The following is a 21844-nucleotide window of genomic DNA, read 5'->3' as shown; positions in this document are numbered from 1 at the left end:
AGGGCACAATCAGACAATCAAAAATGTTTGTACAGAGTTGGTGAGAATTATGGGAACAGCTTAATGTTTCTTTAGCTTTCTAACTGAAATTTATTTTCCAATTAGAATATGATCCCCAATGAAATTGTCATTGTAAAAGAAAAAAATGTTTGTACAGAGTTGGTGAGAATTATGGGAACAGCTCAATGTTTCTTTAGCTTTCTAACTGAAAGTTATTTTCCAATTAGAATATGATCCCCAATGAAATTGTCATTGTAAAAGAAAAATTTATCTTTTTCCATGATTTTAAAGAAATCTGTTTCAGTGTATTCCTACTATAGGGCCTCTCTGTAGACCAATATTTCTAATAAATATTTCATGATTATAACTAATAATGTTTATTTTTGTATTGATGTTTTATTTAACCACATTTGTATAAAACTGGAAAAATCGAATGTAACATTTATGGGGAAAAACCCAGGACCTTCAATCCTTCGGTGGTATTCTTTCCCCCCCCCCTTCGCCACTTGGTTTTTGCCCCCCCTAGCAGTTTGGTGAAATGGCGCCACTGGTCGAATAATAGACAAGAATACTAACACCAATGCTAATCATACTGTATGCGGTACTGTAATTAACTTGAAATGTATGTAAACAGTAAAATCGCAAAAAATGATAAAATAAAAATAATCATTTTCTCAATTGCCTGTAACTTTTGAAAACAGAAGTATGATCCATGATAATGAGAAAGAGGAAAAAAATCTCTATACAACCTTGACTATTTTTTGGATTTTTCATCTGAAGTGTTTCACAAGATACGCAGCTTTGAATATGTGCGACTGTGAAAATGAGAAAAATATCGCAAATTTCTAAGTTTTTGAAACTAACATACCGTATCTTACTTCACGATCATATTTTTACAAAAATCATTCGCCCCACATGAAAGAGGAGATTCTGTTCTTCAAATCAAGACCAAGTCCCATTTTTTATCATTTCGGGTTACCGAGATACGCAGTTTTTGAATACGGTATAGAAATTGGCCATTTTTTTGTGTAGGTAGGCTACCGTATGAAAATATAGGGCTAAAATAGGCTACACTGAAGGAGTTTTCTATTTTTCATTAATTGTCAGTTCTAATACATGATTTTGAACCGCCTTGACCGGCTGAGAAAAATAAGCTGTAGGACGAGGAGATCTGATCATTTTGTCAGTGTTTAAAGTTTTGATCCTTGACCGCTTGACGTATCCTTCCTTATATGTCGATTTATAGGGTAGGTAGCCTATATATAAACGATCCAACTTAAGTTGTAGCATATATAGGGTAGAATTGGTAGGTTTGCATAATTTGTAAACTCCTTAAAAATACCCTTTTTTGAAAATAGGTTATTACTCCGGAATCAAAAATGGTAGTCATGCGTAACCACTCAATTTATTGGAAATTCTATTATATTTAATTTTGTAAAGAATGCTTTTCTTCGAAAAACTCAATGTTTTCGAAATTAAATAGAAAAATTAAAAAAGTTTGAAATTTTTAGGGGTTTTGGAAAGCCGCGAGTAAGAAAATTTCAGATTCGAATTCAGCGCCCCAAAAACCGTCGAGAAATAGCTATTTTGAGGCTGTTTCCTGCAAACGACAATTTGACTGGACTAATTATTATTATTGGAAAAAATGAAAGTTGTGACCTTATGACCTAATCGACCAGCTCAATCATTTGGTATCGAACATAGACATTTTTGCGCCGATATGCGATATTTTCTATATCGATATGGACTAAACTATAGTTTTACTCAATCGATGTTTTAGATCGATAAGGTCATTGAACAATTTCTTGCTAAAAGGTCCTTGGTTGGTCGTAGTTCTTGCTAAAAGATGAAGCTGTCTGGTAGAATTCATCCTTCTTTGTGTCAAAATTATATATTTTTTGTCATCTTTCATCTTCCGTCATGCTATAAAAATATAATAATATTATCATGTATTGTGATCGATATATAAAGTTCAATGTCAAGAAATCGATTTCCCTGAAAGTCGACAAATGAAAAGTCAACAGCGCCATGGATTGATTGCAAGTCTTCCAATTCCATTCCAATTCAATTGCCAATTGCCAAATTTTGTCTGCTGTCTGCTAGCGGTAAGAGCAGTTGCATTTTCCACATTCCTTTTGATTCAATTCTGCTTAATCATTAGGTTATGTTAGAATAAATCCATAGTGGTTGAAATATCCAATAATTCCTGTTACATTGAAAGAAACAGTTCGGTTTATAAAAGCGTAAGTATTTGAATAATCAACATGTTTTTTATTGTATTTTGTGGCCTAGTTTAGGTAAGAAATTGTAACATCTGTTGAATTTGACATAACCTTACGGCGTAAAAATCACTTCTGAAACTATTTTACTCTATTTCATTTTGATAGTTGTGTCATACCAATAATATAACTAAATCTCTAAAGATTTTCATATTTTTCTTTATTTACTAGGTACCTACTCTTTTACTAAAGTTTTTTAGTTTGAAACCAATGTTGTTCATGAAACTAAGTTGTTTTATGGTTCTGCATTTGGTGAGTTCAATTTTTGTCTATTCAGACCTAAGTTATTGATATTTATAGAATTTTCATAGATGTAAAATGCCAATTACTTTCACCAGGTGTTTCTGTTTCTATATATTGCATAAGTCCCAAGTAATAACCTGGTTTTTACCTTTCAAACCTGTTCTACTAATGTTATTTGAAGGTGAAGTCCTGATTGTTGGCATGGGTCATAGTTGAGTGAAATAGTTTTATTTTATTGCCTTCATAATGTACGGTAACTCCTGGCATTAACCCAATTTTACTCCCTCTTACAATTTTCTTTTATCAGACTTGTTTATTAGAAGATTTCTATTATTTTACTGAAAAATAACAAGATGTTACATTTTCTAATGTAAAGTATATTTATTTCCAATACAGTATATCAAAAGTAATAACTCAAGTAGGTAATTTATTGTGGTGAAGGGCCTGATTAATCTTTCTCATGATAGTTTTAATTAATTTTGTACAGAATAATGAGCTTAATAATGTATTGAATCATTCATCCATCATTTAAGTTATTAAGGGTGTAGATTGTACAAGGCTGTTGTATATATTCTGTCATACTTTTATAACTCTTACCTCATTCATCAATTACCCACATTTGTGGGAGATATGGCGTCATGCCATAATTAAATAATGATCACTTGTCATAAAACTTATTAACTTGACAATGTAGTCATATTATGCAGTGTCCAAAAATATAATCAATTCTACCTATTTATTTTATTAACAATATAAAGAGGATTCCAAAAAATGTAACTTTACAGTCTTTGATGACAGTGAATATTATGTGTACTAATCCTGACAGCTGTTACATTTTGCATGTGGACTACTAATGCTGCACTGCTACGTGTTAATGAGACATCAAAGTACAATTACCAAAGTAAGCCTTAAGCCTAGTCTCCATTCTGGCAATTTGAAATATCACTTCATAACGATGAGCTATGCTAGCTTGTTGAGCGGATCTTACAACTTTGTCGTTTATTGTTCCCATTTCGGCTCAAACTGCATGAGAGTGAGTGCAATGGCAACGTATATGCTAACTTAGGACCAACGTAAGACCTTGCTCTAGAGACATTGAGCACTATAAAAATTAATATATAAAGGTGACCAAAACTTACTTCTTTAGAATTTACTTATTAGAAGTTAGAATTTGAGAGGAAAAGATATAAGTAATCAATTGTGAAATATGAATCTGCAACAACACCTTGCGCCGCGTCACATTGGGCTGGTGCCGAGTTGAAATGTTGTGGACTGATTCCATTATTATAAGTTCCCGTCATTCGATCTCATGTTGCAACCCTGAATCTGTGGTAATAGAAACGAGGCTTTATTCGGGCGTCGGTCGCGGCGCGGGTGAGAAAGTGACCGTCCGCGCCATGTCCCTTTGCCATCTCGTGGCTTACAAGAAAGGGCACGTCACTTCCTTGCCACTTGTTCAAAATGAGATCGTATAGAAACTGTTGAATAAAATGGGATTAAAATGTCACTATTTCGTCCTTCTGGAGTGCATTGCGTACGACATGCCTCTGCAACTTGCGTGCCATTGCCACACCACGTCTGTACGAGTGTGAATTGGGCCTTGTAGAATGTGAATTGGGCCTTGTATTTCGATTTCTCAACAAGTAGTGTGGCATGGATAGTCCAGATGCAAACGGCAACAACTGCTAATGCGTTACCAAGATATTCAATGTCAATGAGTGTATACATTTTTTGGACTCCTCTGTATAAAAAAAGTAAAATTCCTGATATGAAAATTGCTTGATAAAATAACTTCACCATAGGCTACTTGAACAAGATATCAGAAATGATACCATTTTCAAATGTTGAAAATTAATAAATAGATCCTTGGTTCTAATAAAAATTAGTAATCGTTTGAAGATATTTTATTGGTTTTGTACAAAAATAATAAATAGGTTTTTATGAGCTTGTCAGGTGTTAATAGTAGTGGTGTCCATGACCGGATTTGTGGACTACGGCGTTGAATCCATTGTGTTTGTCGGCGGTGTAGTGCACCTCTCTGACTGAGCCGTCAGGCTCGACAAGGCTGTAGTAGCCCTTCACTGCATCTCCGTTGCGTGATTCATGTTGCGATTTTATGTCATGAGTGTGAGGGTCATGCACCTTGTATTCGAAACTGTAATGCGCTGGTTCCTGAAATAAGATATATCCATCAGCCTCATTACTCACTTTTTGCTACTAAATCATTACAATTTCTTCAACCGATTCAATTATAAGCAAACAGGCCTACTTGCTTACCGTAAACTTATAAGACCAGAGTTCCATTTTTATAAATTTAGAAATATTCGTTTTCGACAGTTAAAAGTTACTGTTATTTAGTTCAGCAGAGATTTCAACTATAGTCCGAGAGATATTACTTTTAACATGAAGAGGGGAAACCGATTTCTCCTTTTGTAGCATGGACAGAGTAGTGGGGAGGAGTAAGCATGCTGGGCACAATTGCGTATGCTACTCTCTCATCTACAATGTTATAAATAGTATCTATTATATTAATTAATCACAATTTAATAATTAAATCAAACTTATCCAATTTGTATTTCAAATTTTACTCAATAATATACGCCCTACCAAATAGAGCTATCTTCAAGTGACGCATAGCGTAATTTGTAGCAAACGCGGCTCATGAATCAAAAGTTGGAGGTCATCAATCAAACTCATTTTTCTTTGCTAAGAATTTTCAACTCTAATGAAGTTTATCCAAGTGATTTTTACTAAATAATTCTATTTTTATGTTTCCTGGGTATTAGGAAATTTCATTTTACAACACAAAATTTTCCCAGTGCAAACCGCAAAGTACAGATTACCTGTTAGTTCTCAAAAAATTGAACAATTCAGTATGAACTCCAATTATTGGCTACATACATAATAAAATTACACCCTTATGTTTTTCATAAACAAATAGACATTCGGCCGGACAAATCATTAATCATTAATGCTAAAAAAAGGTTCATTAACATTCGAAAGCGCGCCAGTCTCCAAGTTGACAAGTTTTAATGTTCTTACATTTAAATTGACATTTTTAGTGTAAATCGTAAGTGTATACATCGCAGTTCACTTCGTTATGGATTAAGAAATTATCATCTTTGACACTATTATCACGTTCGAAAACCATTATTGTTTATTAAGTCCAGAGTCAGTGGAGGAATAACGTTACAGCTTATTTAGAGAACATAACTGATTTAGTGCTTGACTTATTACATGACCAAATAATAACGAATTGACTAAGTTTAACAATCTGGTGGAAAATAACTAATACACTAGATATATATCGTATTAAGTTTTTATTATAAAATGAATATTAAAAATATTGAAAAGTGAATGTTTATTATGAAATTTATAATGAATAACTTAGAAAATATTATGATGTTGAAAAGTAAATTATTAGGCTATTATGAATTTTCTCATAACTTCCTATATATTTTTGGACATAAGGTCCTTGATAATATTTCAGGTCTGGAGGAGAAGGTTTTTGATAATATTTCAAGTCTGAAGGAGATTTAGGCTATGTTAGTAGTGCAACAATATCATTGAAGGCATGAAATCGTTCTGGTATTTCTCGTAACTTACTGTTATTAGCCATTTTATTGATATCATAATGATATTGGGATACACACAATAAAGGAATGATTAATTTTCTGAAAACATATAAAGTAGTTGACTTTCAAAGGATCTATAACTACCGTTCATTCGTTAATGACATTGAATATTGCTGAGTTGTCTCATTGATCTTGCGGTTTTTGTTCAGCAATGTTTTCTCTCTTTTTAAATGCTGTGGTTTCATGCCTCACAAATATCTATTGAGAAATATAGTGTATAGGAGTTTGGATATTGGCCAACAGCTGTGTGCCAATGACTGATAATTTAGTGGTTTTGTTAGTTCACTGTTCATATTCAAGATTATAAGATTTTTTCTTCAAATATGAAATCAATTCATTCCGATAGTATTAGAATACTTGCAAAACTAGTAGTCAGTCACTGTGACCTTAATGTTGAACCAATTTGCAAAATTATCAGCCACTGTGACCGTAATACACTATTGATTATATAGACCAATTTACATGTGGTTAGTAGTCCTGTTGTTGCTTTTGAAAATAATTATGTTGATAGGGTCAAAAATCGAGAATAATCTTGGAGTTCACGTTGTGCCTTCTGTGTACTTTTTGCAACACCAAATCGAGCCGGCAATCATTCTCAAATAAGACTTTTAAAAATGTAAGATATATAATTTTAATAACCATAACTTACTTGCTGTTGAAACTATCTGAAGATAATAATTTTCGCCATTAAATACTATATAATCATTTGAGCTTTTTCCGTGTAACTTTGGTGTTCAAATGTGGTTTGCAAGAGAAAGAGGCGTTTCTCGCTACACAGGTGCATTCAACTGATTATTAAATATAATAAATAAATTCTCTTCAACAATAGTTGGAGTGATTTGAAATACTGTGAAAACTCACGTGATAATCCTGGTGTCCATGATGACCATAGCTCCCATAGATTTGCCCATAAGAGAATGCAATGAAACACATCATTACGATGGCGGCTTGAATCTGAAAAAATATGAAAAATCACTTTAGTAAATTCAATCGTTGCTGACTTGAATAAACAATTCATCAGCTTGAACTCATTCATATCACGATACTCAAGTATGCATTTTGAAATAAAAGTTGGTATAGAATTGGGGTTGTGAGCTCGTAGCGTGTAGACAGTTGACAATTCACATTTTTGCCATCAATTCATAATTTTTTCAGTTTTCAGAAATTAGTTTTTGCTCCAACTTCACAATAGTACCACAGATTTCGTTTAGTATTCTTCCCACAACCATTTACAAAGTTTCTCATTATTTCTTCTAATCGGTGAATAATCCACAATCATTTCATTCAAGTTCCCGCACTCTTATAATGATTCATTTATGGACGGCTCTGAAATTAATAGTGATATTATCGACGATGCTTAACCTTGTATGCTTGTATCTCTAAACCTCTACACGTACACCATTGACGTACTTCAAATATTTGAACGAGTGAATATAGAAATTTAAACATTTATGAATTATTTTTAAGAACCAACCAAGTCTAACAACCAATCAGTAGAGAACTTGGTTGTAAATAGTTCTTAAATACAGCCCTCTATATTACGTAGGCTACTAACATTTAGTTGTATTTTTTTGTTAGGGTTAATTTTGTCTTTTATTTTCCAATCACTTGATAATGGCATATAGTCGTGACTAAATAATTTTAAAAAGGATAGTCAGATTTATATTTTTATTTATATACTAACATTCAGTTATTTTATACGATTTCATTCCAACGTATAGAAAATAGAGAAGTGCTTTACAGATAGATGAATTATCTTTGTTCCATCAATGTTCATTTTATGTACACTAACTGTTGCGCTTCAATATGCAACTTATTAGGAGCAAGACTTAGTTATATTCCCTGATCAACATTCAAAAATAGGTTTGCAGTCCTGCTTTCGATTGCGAAAGTACTTGAATAATATTGATTACTATTTTCCACTGACGAATTAAATTTTTAAATTTTGTAGGTTGATAAGTCATTTTGAAACAGCAAGGCTATTTTACAATATTTTCAATTCAACTGCTCGATATACATTTTTCATTCTCCTCGGATTCGAGAAAATACGGTTTCATTTGAAATTGCTATGTGTAGTTTTGCTTTCATGTTACATAAATAACTATTTACGAATACTGAATACTACGAATTCCGTGTTCGTATTAACCTTAGAAGATTATTCTATGAGTAATATTAAACATCACACATTGAAAACTGGGTACTTCTACAACCGCCCATTTCAGTCAAAAGAGCGAAATAGTGAAGAGCGAACTGGAGGAAAAAGTAAATAACTCACTTATCGTAAATGATTATATGGAACTTATTCAACCTTTTATTTTAAATTATTTACAGCTAGTTCAAAAATTACAATTTTGCCAACTTGAAACATTTTTTATGTCAAGTCATTTTAACAATTATTAAAAGTTATTTCAAATCAATTTGAAAGTACTTTCAATCGATTATTTTGCTACTTGGGGGATTACTCTCATTAAAAAAATTTTACTTTCAAATAAGATATCTCAAATCTGTATTGAACACTTTCTAAATGATGTATGAGTGAATTTTAGTACGGCCTCTACACCACATTACAATTCCCAAAAATACTCTTTCAATCGATTATTTTGCTACTTGAGGGATTACTCTCAATGAAAAAAAAACATTTTACTTTCAAATGAGATTATCTCAAATCTGTATTGAACACTCTCTAAAGGATGTATGAGTGAAGATTTTAGTATGGCCTCTACACCACGTTACAATTCCCAAAAATACTATGTCTAGAACAGGTAGCAAAGAGTCCTCATTCTTATATATATTATATCATATATTTCATTATTGAAAATTATACTTATTCTTAATATTGAAAATTGAGTTCTTATAATGTAGCCAAGATTTTTATATGCTTCATTGACAAAAAAGTTCCACTTCACACAAGAACAATTGAGCTTGATATAAATACACCCAAATTTAACATGTTTCATAATTATTAAGTATTCTGTAGGGAGTTTTGTTGAATATATTTCTCTGACGAGTGATCTTCATCACATCACGCTTATTTACATTTACATGTAATTGATTTACCACACACAAAGACTAAAGATTATTCACGTCAAAATCACTTATCTAAAAGTTGAGATTTACATCTTTGACATATATATTTAAGATAACTATAGCTATGAGATCAGGTGAAACATTTATTAATAACTAAAAAAGTAAAAGTCAAAGATCCGATCCCAAAGGAGCCTCTAAGTTAATTACATAACATTACCATGTATTCAGCATATGAAGATACTGACCTCTTCCAGCCAAATAAGAAAGGAGAAAATTTGCCAAACTATATTGGAAATTGAGCTCTTAATTTACGCTTTTAAGTAACTTGAACCAACTCAATTGTAAACTGGATAAAAAACTCAAATTCAACTTCATATATGTTCTGGTATTAGTGATATGTTGAAATGTAGTGAATAAAAATGATGGTGGTTGAAATTGGAATCACTATGCCAATAAAAGAGGTCACTGCCTTATTACTCCGATCATTACTTATAGGAAGTCTGTAATAATTCAATCAACTCATCTACAAGTGTATTTTATTGTCTCCTTCCTTTAGAGCTCATAAAAAAAGTTCAAATATGAATCGTTAAGTAAAACAGCACACTGTTTGAGTCTCAGAGTACCTTCACTTTACATCTCAGAGTACCTTTACAGCTAATTTACGGCTAAGAAAGATCTTAGTGCTATCCCACTCTTCAATGAATGAAGATCTACAATGAGAGTCAAATTATTTAATTGCAATTATTTCCTTTCTTATCTTTTGGACTGGCCTGAACTATACTTAGAGAGTTCGTGAACCTTTCTAGCATCCTATTTCAACTGTGTCAAAAATGAAGGAAAGTGAGCATTCTAAAAAAAAACCACAAACAAAACTTACAGGAATGCATTTGATTTCTCTTTTGATAAAACTACATGAGAGCTATTTATTTGATTATATGTAATAACTATAAATTCAATTCAAACTATATCAAAATTAATTGTTCTTTTGAAAATCGCAAAAGTGCTGTATCAAAATACTCTGTATGAAAAACTTCTTCTCTTATAATAATTATTTCCATCTAGAACTGTCACATTCCTTTGATAAACATAGCATGAATAAAAGAAGCCATCAATAAAAAAGTAGAGAAACCTCAATATGAGGTAGAAATACTTCATTGTTTTTTATAGTCAGTTCTCCCGAGGTTTCTTGAAAACAATCACTTCAGAGGCCCTGAAATCAATCAGATGCGACTAGGGTATCATACCTGAGCTAGTCAGACCACGATGATATTATTATTCAAAGCACTAAAAAATTTTTGAAAAGAGAATAGAAAATTGTCTCACTTGAACGGAATGCATGTTGAGGAGTGTTGCGGTGTTTAATCCACTAGTTGTCTGCGTTGGAGAAGAATGCAACTGATGGTCCAGCAATAATTGTTGTAACTTTTATACGGGTGGAGTTGGAGATAGGCCCCTAAAAAGCGGGGGCCAGTCGCTGCTCGGTGGAGGGTAACTCATCAGTCGCATTGCATTATTAGGCCGAGTTACACAAAATGTAACGATAATGAGAATAATAATTGTAACGAGATCAACATGTGACCAGTAATTTACGTGCGATTTATGCAATAATTTTTGTCTGGATGAAGCCAAGCGAGTAGCTGCAAACAAGACAGGAGTGGATGCGTGGACACGGCTTTTGATTTTGATTGGACTGCAACTATGTTACCCAAGCAGTGGCCGCGGGCCGACTAAATGGACCGTGTCACCGGACACCATCCTCTCACTCTTTCCTCCTTTCTCAAGTCGTGTGACATACTGTATATGAAATAGATGAAACAGCCTTTCCTTCTTCTAATTATTAATTAGAGCCGGTTGCAGGATGACATCATCTCATCCATATTGGGAACACTATACTTAAAGTATCCTTACATCAGATCCGAAAATTTTGCTAATGCATGTATTATGCAGACACCGGAACAAAGTTATAATTCCTCAACATGTCAGTCCATAACTTGTAAACAATCCGTTACAAGTGGATAATAATTCTTCGATTGTTTTAGATTTCTCCTCTGTAGGATGTTCGATTGATCAAAATAATCCAGTTGATATGAAAATAATAAACCGCGACACTATAGCAGTAATTTCATCAAATTCGTGGTTTATACACTCACAAAATATATTAAGAAACCTTATGTGATTTTACGTTAATACGTTTTAGTTGATTTCATTGTTCATACCTTTCGAATGTTGTAATTCATGACCAGTACATCTGTAACCATGCTTTTAGAAAGAAATATTACATTAAAAATATGAATCAATATACTTAAATTTTGATTCTTTCTATATATGATTATTATTTATTTATTCCTTATGATTATTACATTTCACAAGTTAATTATAATTATTTTTAATATAATTCATTAGTTCCTAACCCACATAGGAGTGTAGGTTTAGAATGTAGGATGGTCTCCCATCATTTTTATAATGTTATAAAGTGGAAATAAAAGACATTTATCTATCCATCTATCACAAGGTTTGAATTGACAATCAGGCATGAAAATTGTTAGTCTTCTCGCTACTGGAAATCAAACGTTTATTTAATTGGATAATCGTGACTGAATTCATAGTATATGTTTGATGAAAATTGATAAATCAAATAAATACTAGACTAAAACCACCGCGACATGCGACGCTTGCATTGTTCCGTTCCCTCATCCAGTACTCTTTATCTAGTAAGAAAATCCATGCAGTTATAGTATGTGTAAAATAAGTTGAGACTTGGCTCTCCATCCGAAGAAATTACATGGTTGCCAAATCGTGAAAAACTGCAACTTTCTCAAATTTCCTATTTAAAGTCAGATTTGGATGTAGAATATTATCTCCGATAAGCCAGTATTGCTAAAAAAGTTCCAGGGTTGAAAATTAAAATGAAATTTAACTTTTTTCCGACTACTTTAGACAAAAAAAAATAATTTCAATTATTTCTGGGAAACTTTCACGCTTTTACAAGTGGTACGCTTGTACCACTCACTTATCTTTTGAAACAAAAATGTTTTTAGCATGTCAAAAATTTAAGTTTTCTGCTCGACATTGACAAACATAATCATCAATTAAAAAATAACTATAGGTCGGATAAAAATGATCCATATACCAATAGAAAGGAGAAATTCTCGTTGATTTGATATAAAATTCGTACGACGTCCTATGATTTTGAGAGAAATAGTATTCAAGAGAAAAACAAATTTACGCGATGTTTCCAATTTCATCAAAAACGTTAAACATTCCTTTTAATCTTCAACCCTGGAACTTTTTTAGCACTACTGGCATATCGGGGATAATATTCTACATCTACATCAAATTGGAAATCTGTGAAAGTTGCAATTTAATTCTAATGTTAAATTGGAAATATAATTCTAACGTTGAATTGTAAATTTGAGAAAGTTACAATTTTACACGATTTGGCTACCTTTTACTTTCTTCAGATGGAGAGCCAAGTCTCAACTTATTTTACACAGACTATAGTTCAAGTATTGTCAAAAAACCGTAAGATTTAAAACGCTAAAATTAATTTTCTCTTATTTGACATTTTTGACTCAACGATTACGAAATGCAAATAAAACCAGTACATACACTGCCACTAACCTTTTTTGTCACGGCATCAGTAGCTATCATAAGTTTTGCAAAAATACTTTAATATAAGATTCCTTATGAACAACTACTAATGTAATATTGTGGTTTGTAACTTCCTCGTTCATGAACTGTCCTTGCCCTCTAGAACGTTTTGATTCCACAGTGTTTGGTAGATATAAAGTGCACAGCACAAGCATTCCAACACTTTCCTACTTCCGAGGTAAACAACCTGTTAGTTACAAGGTCGCTTGGTGCTCAATTCTCATTAGAAAATGAAGTATTGAAAAGGGTTCCATAATAATTATGGATTAGGAATTTCTCTGATTCCTATAAAAATTATGAAAGATTGAAGATAATTCATTTTTACAGAAACTTGCTGGCTTACTAACCGGAAAGCTTTCTGTGGAAAAAGTATCAAGCTCAAAGCTTTGACATATTCAGCTATTAAGTATAAATTCATCTCTTGTATTTATGTGATATAAACCAAGTGTTCTTGGGGAAAACCAATATAAGTTTTACCTCATCCAAGGCTTATTCAATTCAGTTTTGATTAATGAAATAAAGCCATTATACAATTAACTAACTTTTTTTATCGTCAGGATTGAGTTGTCTGTAAGTTCGAATAGCTTAAATGTGGAAATTGCCAATACAAGGTATAGTAAAAATTTCGGTGCTCAAGACTTGAGGATCTTACTTTTCAAACAGTTTTTGAAAATATCTCAATAATCACTAGAGTTAACAACACATTGTTCCATTACATTTAATTTTTGGTTACCGTACCAAATTAAATTAATATTAATTTAATTAATTTTGGTTACCTTACCTTTCATTAATAATATTGAATCTCAAGTTTCTGATTGAAAAAAGAAGATCTGAAATCTTTTGCAATCTCCTGTTATCATCAAGACTTGAGGATCAAGAACACTTCTCCAAACACACGTTGATAACTTATTTGACCTTCAAGCTCAGCAAAACATCTCTGTTCTCTGTATGTTTTATATATACAGCTCTTATAATAATTACTCGTTCCACTTAATGTTATCCTTACTTTAGAGTTGCCTTTTGTTTATCTTCTAACTTATTAAATAAGATTTGAACGGTACTGGAGTTGAAAAAACACACACATTTTTGGTTGAAAAACAAATAATATAATCAAATTATTAAACAATATTCACTTGAACAATGATCAAATTAACAAACTAACAAACATTGACTTTACATATTCAACAATATTTCAAAAAGACACGATGCACAATTGTATAAATACAAGTTGCATGATATTTTTCGGGGTCCATTACACCTGCATACTTTTTGAAGAGTCAACTTATTTGTCAATGTGTCAACTATTGATATGCAATCGTACATATCTCGTGGCTAGCTTTCCAATAAAAATATGTGTAGCAAGGATATAAGGTTAGATGTTTATCCTCCTTAAAAATATCTCAGTCAGTCATTTCCTTGAAACAATTCACAAATAACATAAAATTCATATTTAAATTCCGATTATTTCGAAGTTTTACCAGTGAAAGGCGTGTAGTTGATTTTCGTATCAGGTTTTCCCCCTATAATTATATACATATAGATTTATATGCAAGTTCGCGTACCTTACAAAAAATATGCAGGTGTAATGGGGCCCTTGGATCAATTCTAAATAAATAACCGTGAAACTGGAATTAAAGACATTCAATTTTATAGAAAAACTACGATTGACCGAACATTGTTTTCAAAGTTTACTCACATATAAATTTCCATGACAAATGTATCAATTAACAAACTATAGAATGGAATTAATGTTTTCTGATTTGATGAATTTGATTTACAAAATATTCTATTCCTTATACAGCAAATTAGGTACTTCGAATCCAATAAATTACTATTTAGTTATTCACTTTATATTTCCGATGTACTTTAGTACAAAGCTTTGTTTTTCTTCACTTAAATCATCTTAGAAAAAAATATTTTTATAACTTATATTTATAAAATGTATCGTGCTGATAATCAGGATGTAGACCTACTTAGGTGAGGGTCTTGGAGATCCATATTTTTTGTTCAAATCAGTTCGTTATGCATTATAGTTAATTCAAAATCTTCTCTTGAACTTTTTTCACTTGAATTGTTATTCAATCTTGATTTATAACGAATAGAGAAGATTAATCTTTGAAAAACTAATCTTTTACCTTTGGAAATATTCACAGGCAGTAATCGTACTAATGTAATGGCCATTTTCCATATTATAATCTGGTAGAAGTGCCTACTTTTTATATGTTTAAGTGGTCCTTTACATAAAAATGGAAAATAACCAGTACCCATTCCCACTTGAAACGATATTTGACATTGTCTATACAATCGATGAGGAGTTTTCAAGAATAATAAATTCTATTCAATCTCTTTGAATCCTACTTATACGATAGCTGAATTTGAATATTTGGTTTGTGATAATCGTGTTTAGATTATTGTGTTCTTCTCTTTTGATTGCATCATTTTCTGTGCACTATTTCTGTTGTGATTATGCACCATAAGACTGATTTAATGTGAACATTTGGTATTCATTATTGATTTAATTGATGATTGGGAATAAACAGCTGCATTTGCATAGTCAATACCATTGTATTCTGATATGGTAACTGATTTAATTTTGAGTAAGTTCATTCTGCCCTGGGAAATGTGAGCTGAGTTTCATTGGATTTTCTAATGTATAAAATCTAAACTTCTACCCTAACCAAGTCTCTATTTGAACTTGTATGAAACAGTTGTCAGCATCTGTTTTTATTAATAACTAAACCGAAGTATTCTATTGGACAATGCTTTTAGTGGCGGGATCATTACTAACACAATAATCAAGTTCAGAATTCAAAACGTTGAGTTTAGAATGAAGGAACCGTTTAACGAAGGAATGAAGATACTTTACATTTGACCATAACAGCTCTGAACACAATTTATTATTCAATATATGGGATTCTCAGACTTTTTTATTTTGATTACGGATCTTAGAATTTTTTCTTGGTCATTTTTTTTGTTTTATTTGATATAGAAATACGCTTTTTCTATACCATCAAATTAAATAGTACTTTGTTTAATAACAATAAGACAATAGTCTTCTTTAATACTGAATAATTCTTGTTCATAATTAAATTTTTACACTACTGCTATTCAAAATGATGTAGTAATATTCATTATAATAAAATCTTAATCAATAAACCATCTGACTGTAGAGGAGTTAATTATCCTATTGAATAAATTCAATTTACATCTTCAAAACAACTTTTTCAGTCAAGTCTTCGATTATTTTCAAAGATTTGTTTTGAATAAGAGTTTATATAATAATATATTTCTTTGTTTTATGTTTTCAGATTCCAATAACCTGGGTTCTCTGCAACGCGGAACGTTGCCAAAGTTTAAGGTAGGACATTTTATTTTGTCATATATTTCTAGTATATAAGATACTTCGATATTTGATACTTTTCAATTATTCAATATTATCGACTTTTAATTCATCCTTGATGTCCTTCTCCAATCTGTCCTTAACCAATAGTGTCGATTCACCTGACAACAGAAATGCTTTTCATTAAAAACGTTTTTGTTTTTAATCGCCAAACCTTATTTGTCGTGGGGAATAATCTGCATTTGACTATAGTGAATTGGAATGTTATGATTATAATTATTTATGTAATAGAAATAATTTATTGAAAAAATTATCTGAAATCTCGTGGATTTCAAATATCTTTAAATGTCTTCTATAAAAGTTCCATAACGAATGCAATAGGGAATGAGTAAATTACCAAATAATGTATATGACCTTTAGAAATGAGAATACCAAACATTTTGTCTTTTCCTTAGTTTTCATCATACAATATCATTCAGACAAATCTCATCACTTTCTTTCTAAAGTATCGCATTGTCTATTGTAGGATAAATCAGAGAGAAAATTATTTTTTCATCAATTATTATAATTGTTTTATACTGTAGTATCAATCACTATTCTTTTTGAAAAATATTGATTTTTTTCCTCCCTTGGGAAACGGGGTACTTGGGTAATATCAAAATTTCAAATTCCAAACAGGTATGAAAAAACGTTTATCCAATGTTAGGAAATTTATTTTTGGTTCAATTCCGTTTTCACCATCGATTATAATACTTGTAATTTTTATTCAATTATTGAGATGGAAATGTTATTGGTTTTTAGTCGATATCTTCCCTCAGGGCTCTAGTATCTCGCAATCTCCGATGTTCTCTCCTATGAATCCAGTGAAATCTGTCACCACAGAATGATCTGACCATGCTAACTCCCTTATACAGCCATTGAATTGCACTGAAAACGATCCTCTTGTCTCTATTTCGATATCCGTTCCTTGAGGAAATCCTCCTGTTCAATAAAAAATTGCATACAATTACTTCTATTTCAACTCTATATATTGAAAACTTAATTTCTATAGTGAACATATGAAAACTATCAAGTAGGTCATAAAATTATTTATCATTTGAGAACATAGAATATTGTAATCTTTATTGAACATGGAATTATTTACGTCCTCTTTTAATTTTATCTCAGTTGCTGGAATTATGTTTGGAAGAAAATAGTACTATCAGACAATATTGTAGTACGTTTGCTAAAAACGTTTCAGCTATTATGCTTTTGAGGTATGGTTTGCACTATATTTCTACAAGATCACAACACTGTTGACCATTATTCTTATTATTATCTGTATCGATAAATGGAGATTAAATTGGCAACCAGTCAGTAAGTCTAGGACTGCCTGGCATTGACCTAGATTTTTTCTACTTTAGGAAAACCCGTAGGCCTTCTGAATCTCCCTCGTTACATTACTTATACTGTACATTATAATGATATGTGTGTGTTACATTTTCGAAATCTCATACAATAACTCCGGTTTTTCTTGTTGAATACTGACCAATCAAATTCAATTATAATTTTATACTTGACCTCGTTCGGACCTATTATTTCATGCTATTGATTTGCATAGTAGCCTACTGTATTTCGAGCTGATGAGCTATATATTTCAAAATGAAATCGTTCATTGAACTCTTTTATTCAACTATGAATGTGTTAATTTGTATTTTTTGCCAGCTCTTGTCACTGATTATGGTAGATTATTGTTTTTGTTCAATTAATCAAAAACTATTCTTCCTGAAATGTTGTAGTATTCATCGTATTAGATGGTTGATGAATTCACGAAAGTATTACAAGAACTAGTCATACATCTTATGAAACTAATTGCTTTTCATACAAATAATATCTATTTTAAACAGTTTACAAAATAGCCGAGTTGACTGGATAGAGTTTCACCTCACTTCTATGCAAATATTCAACTCAAATCTATTCTAAATTTTCGAAGTAGTCTCACACTATAGTTATCAAAGGAACTTGGAATAAAATTTTAATTCCGACTTCGTGTATTTTCAATACCTATTAACAGGAAACATATTTACTGAATAACTTGATTTTTAAATATTTTATCAACTTACCCAGGTAGAATATTCCGTTGCTGTTGATTGACCTGTTGGTTAGTGTTTCGAAAACAAGTACGCTCGAATCGAGCCACATTGTTATGTTTTGTGTGGAAAAGTTGAGCGCGACATTGTGCCAGATGCCGTCAGCCAACCAGGTGGCGGGGACTGTGACACTGCTGCTCTCCGTGTCATCCCAAGCCCACACCATCTTCAAAAGTCCCCCTTCCGTGCCCAATCCAATATACTCGTCATTCTAAAAATAATATAATTCAATGTTATTCACTTGAAAAAATATCATCATAAAGCTCGTTATAAAGCTGTTCAAGTTCTTAAACTAGAGAATATATTGGTTATTAGGCGATTGTAGTACTTATATTTATTTACGTATAGGACTTAATAATTGTGAGGGAATCTATAGATTCTAAAGCTAAATCCTTTACTGAATTTCAACATGAAATATCACTTGCAAATAAGCTTCAAAGTGAGTTTCTTCCTACAATTTCATATTTCTAGTTTTGAAATACTTATCATTGCTTTAAAATAGATAACATATTGTTGATTTGACATAGCATTGGCTCTCAATTATTACGAAGATTGAATCTTAATTGGACTTTTCAAATCTTATATATATAAAAACAATATTCAATCAATTGAAAGATGTCAAAGAATGAAATTCCAAATTACTCTTGTTGAAAGAATAAATCCTGGCAACCCAGTTATTGATATAAATACTATCAATTTATTGCCACATCCAAATTGTATTAGTCACCTATATACAAGTGAAAGCGAATGTTGCCAAATATGTAATGATTCAACAAATCAAACTTAAGAGACAATCTCAAAGTTTTGTTTCATCATAAAGAAAGCTTTATAGTTTTATTAATTGTGTGAATGCATAATAATCATCATCTTGCATGCTTACTATTCTTGTCACTTTCAAATTTAACACCTTCTATAAACTGTCTCTGGCAATAGTTTTTTCTTCTGTAACAGGTTTCGATATCTTCCTTGCGGGCTGAATCTGAAATTCTCCGAGACCCATTGATAGAACTTCAATCGATTATCAAAGCAAATAATTTCTGGTTGAAGAAATAAAAATGCCCTGTCCGTTTTTGAGTCGTCTCTCGAACTCGTTTGTTCGCAACCACTGTTCGTCTCTGCTGAAGAACTATGCGCAGCACTGCCCCGCAATGACCCGGCTGATGAGCAGCGGGGACCCTGGCTCCGACCAAGGCGAAGGCGAAGCTTTCTCGCTCAACAAGTGTCCATTTCTAACCGAAATCAAACCCACCATCAAGAAAGTCAGCTATGAATTGCAAGAAGACATCCATCCAGTAGATCAAGTGGATTTGAACATGGAATCAAAAGTTGAAGAAACTATTTCGCGTTACCAGAATGAAGTTCTTGATAAACTCATCAAAGGGAACGAGTCTACTGAGAAAGAGGCATTTAATTATGATCAATTTTTCAGTGACAAAATACTGCAAAAGAAGAAGGATCATTCCTATAGAATATTCAAAAAAGTGAACAGGCTGGCAAGCAATTTTCCAGCTGCATTGGAATGCAGCGAAGGTGAGCAACCCATAACAGTATGGTGTGCTAATGATTATCTGGGAATTACATGTCACCCAAAAGTGAAAGAAGCTGTGCACAATGCCATTGAAGTGTATGGAGTAGGTGCTGGAGGAACTAGAAATATTTCTGGAAACTCTTACTACCACGAGCAACTTGAGAAAGAACTAGCTGTATTGCACCAGAAAGAATCAGCCTTACTTTTCACTTCATGCTTTGTAGCAAATGATTCAACACTCTTAACTCTGGCTCAATCATTGCCAGGCTGTCACATATTCTCTGATGAAGGCAATCATGCATCGATGATTCAAGGCATAAGAAACAGTCGGGTTCCAAAACATATCTTCCGTCACAATGATCCAGATCATCTCTCTGACCTGCTGAAAAGTGTTAGCAAGGAAACGCCAAAGATAGTTGCATTTGAAACAGTACATTCGATGACTGGGGCGATCTGTCCTCTGAGGGACCTTTTGGAGGTGTCGCACGAGCATGGAGCACTGGTGTTTGTGGATGAGGTGCACGCGGTTGGACTCTACGGTCAGCATGGCGCAGGAGTGGGAGAAAGAGACAACCTACTCGATGGAATGGACATAATCTCTGGCACACTTGGCAAGGCGTTCGGCAACATAGGCGGCTACATAGCAGGCAGCAAAATGATGGTCGACATGGTGCGCAGCTATGCGGCTGGATTCATATTCACCACCTCGCTTCCACCTACTGTTGTTGCTGGAGCTAGGGCTGCTGTCAAAATTCTCTCTTCATCTGAAGGCATGCTGCTCAGAGAAAAGCATCAGAACAACGTAAAATATCTCAAGAATCTTCTCATCTCCAGAGGGATACCAATTGAACCGACTCCTTCTCATATTATTCCGATAAGAGTGGGTAACCCCTTTCTATGCACCACACTTTCCAATCGTCTATTGAAAGAAAAAGGCCACTATGTTCAAGCAATCAACTATCCCACTGTTCCCAAAGGAGAAGAGAAGCTGCGTCTCGCTCCAACACCACACCACACCTATGAGATGATGGATGTCTTTGTCGATGACCTCTGCGTCATCTGGGAATCTTTGAATCTTCCATTGACCTCCCCCTCTGTATGTAAAAGATGCAATAAGCAACTCGACAACCAAGCTGCAGTTGATTATGATAATGGTACCATTTCTAAAATCTATAGGAAATTAGGAGCAGGTTTTCGTTGTGCTGCTTCGGCAAATTGTACATTCTCAGATTGTCCAATCATGGTTTCTGCCTATTAATGAAATTCCAGCTAGAAGTGAATGGCTTAACAGATCTGTTAGACATCGTATTGCTATAAATAAAATATATAATCCAAGTTATTGAATTATTCGTGGTTGAAGATTAATGTAAATGTTAGAGATATAAGCATTGGTGATTGTTTCAGTATTAATGAATAAATAATAACATGTTTTGGGAAAATAGGGAGGAATAAATTACAATCAGAAATTATGGCTTTTGAATATCACTACTTCAACTTTACTATTTCCGATTTGTTGTTTGGCACAATAAGTTACTAACTACTTGTTTCCATGATTAAAAATGGTGGTTGTAAGAAATAGTTCCTTCAAAACTTTAAGGAATGTGTGCTTCATTAGAATCAATCTTTCTTCATTCTTGGTGCTATCATTGTTATTATCACTCTAGATTCCAAACCAATTCATACTCTCCACTCTAGTATAACCGCACAACTATTCATTGATCCAATTCAAAAAATAATTAGTTGTTAGAATAATATTAAAATCAAAAGAATCAGAACTAAGAATAGAAACAACACAAAAATCATTCCAACTTCACTGACTTGAGTGGATTCTTCGCAGTCAAAACTACACTTATAAAAAAGACAGAAAATCTTTAGATCTTCTGATTTTAAGATCTTAGATCTTAAGATTTTGTTAGAGGTAGTCATCCTCCCCACCAGAATTTCTAAAATTGTGGTAATGTTCTATCAATGTTGATAATAAATATAATTATAATCATGTTAACACTGTCTAT

General features: G+C 32.5%; 3 protein-coding genes across 8 annotated transcripts in view; 1 reads left to right on the top strand and 2 right to left on the bottom strand.

Moving 5' to 3' along the window:
• Positions 1-1147: 1147 nt before the first annotated feature.
• Positions 1148-21834, top strand: LOC111043293 (5-aminolevulinate synthase, erythroid-specific, mitochondrial). Of its 4 annotated transcripts, none has more exons than XM_039423442.1 (3): positions 1148-1247; positions 16144-16193; positions 19256-21834. In XM_039423442.1, exon 3 carries the CDS (start codon positions 19360-19362, stop codon positions 21088-21090), a length of 1731 nt encoding a protein of 576 aa, XP_039279376.1. In that variant the 5' UTR covers positions 1148-1247; positions 16144-16193; positions 19256-19359; the 3' UTR covers positions 21091-21834. The 4 variants fall into 4 exon arrangements, with proteins under 4 accessions (XP_039279376.1, XP_022183994.2, XP_022183927.2 ...); XM_022328302.2 differs by lacking the exon at positions 1148-1247 and adding an exon at positions 2031-2105; XM_022328235.2 differs by lacking the exon at positions 1148-1247 and adding an exon at positions 2048-2243.
• On the bottom strand, positions 4412-13010 carry LOC111043566 (cuticle protein 7). Of its 3 annotated transcripts, none has more exons than XM_039423446.1 (3): positions 12806-13010; positions 7019-7111; positions 4412-4694 (listed from the first exon to the last, which is right to left on the bottom strand). In XM_039423446.1, exons 1-3 carry the CDS (start codon positions 12833-12835, stop codon positions 4479-4481), a joined length of 339 nt encoding a protein of 112 aa, XP_039279380.1. In that variant the 5' UTR covers positions 12836-13010; the 3' UTR covers positions 4412-4478. The 3 variants fall into 3 exon arrangements, with proteins under 3 accessions (XP_039279380.1, XP_022184277.2, XP_039279381.1); XM_022328585.2 differs by lacking the exon at positions 12806-13010 and adding an exon at positions 10508-10913; XM_039423447.1 differs by lacking the exon at positions 12806-13010 and adding an exon at positions 9430-9638.
• The window catches only part of LOC111045220 (protein eyes shut), a 57046-nt gene continuing 51655 nt past the window's right edge, over positions 16454-21844 (bottom strand). The window contains exons 23-24 of the mRNA XM_039422756.1: positions 18278-18515; positions 16454-17156 (exon numbers count right to left, since the gene is read on the bottom strand). Coding sequence (XP_039278690.1) covers positions 16990-17156; positions 18278-18515 — 405 coding nt within the window. The 3' untranslated portion in view covers positions 16454-16989. The remainder of the gene's footprint in view (positions 17157-18277; positions 18516-21844) is intronic.

The sequence above is a fragment of the Nilaparvata lugens genome, chromosome 3, assembly GCF_014356525.2.
Source record: "Nilaparvata lugens isolate BPH chromosome 3, ASM1435652v1, whole genome shotgun sequence".
Lineage (NCBI taxonomy): Eukaryota > Metazoa > Arthropoda > Insecta > Hemiptera > Delphacidae > Nilaparvata > Nilaparvata lugens.
Note: the sequence above shows the minus strand (reverse complement) of the source record. Positions and strands in the feature narration are given on the sequence as shown.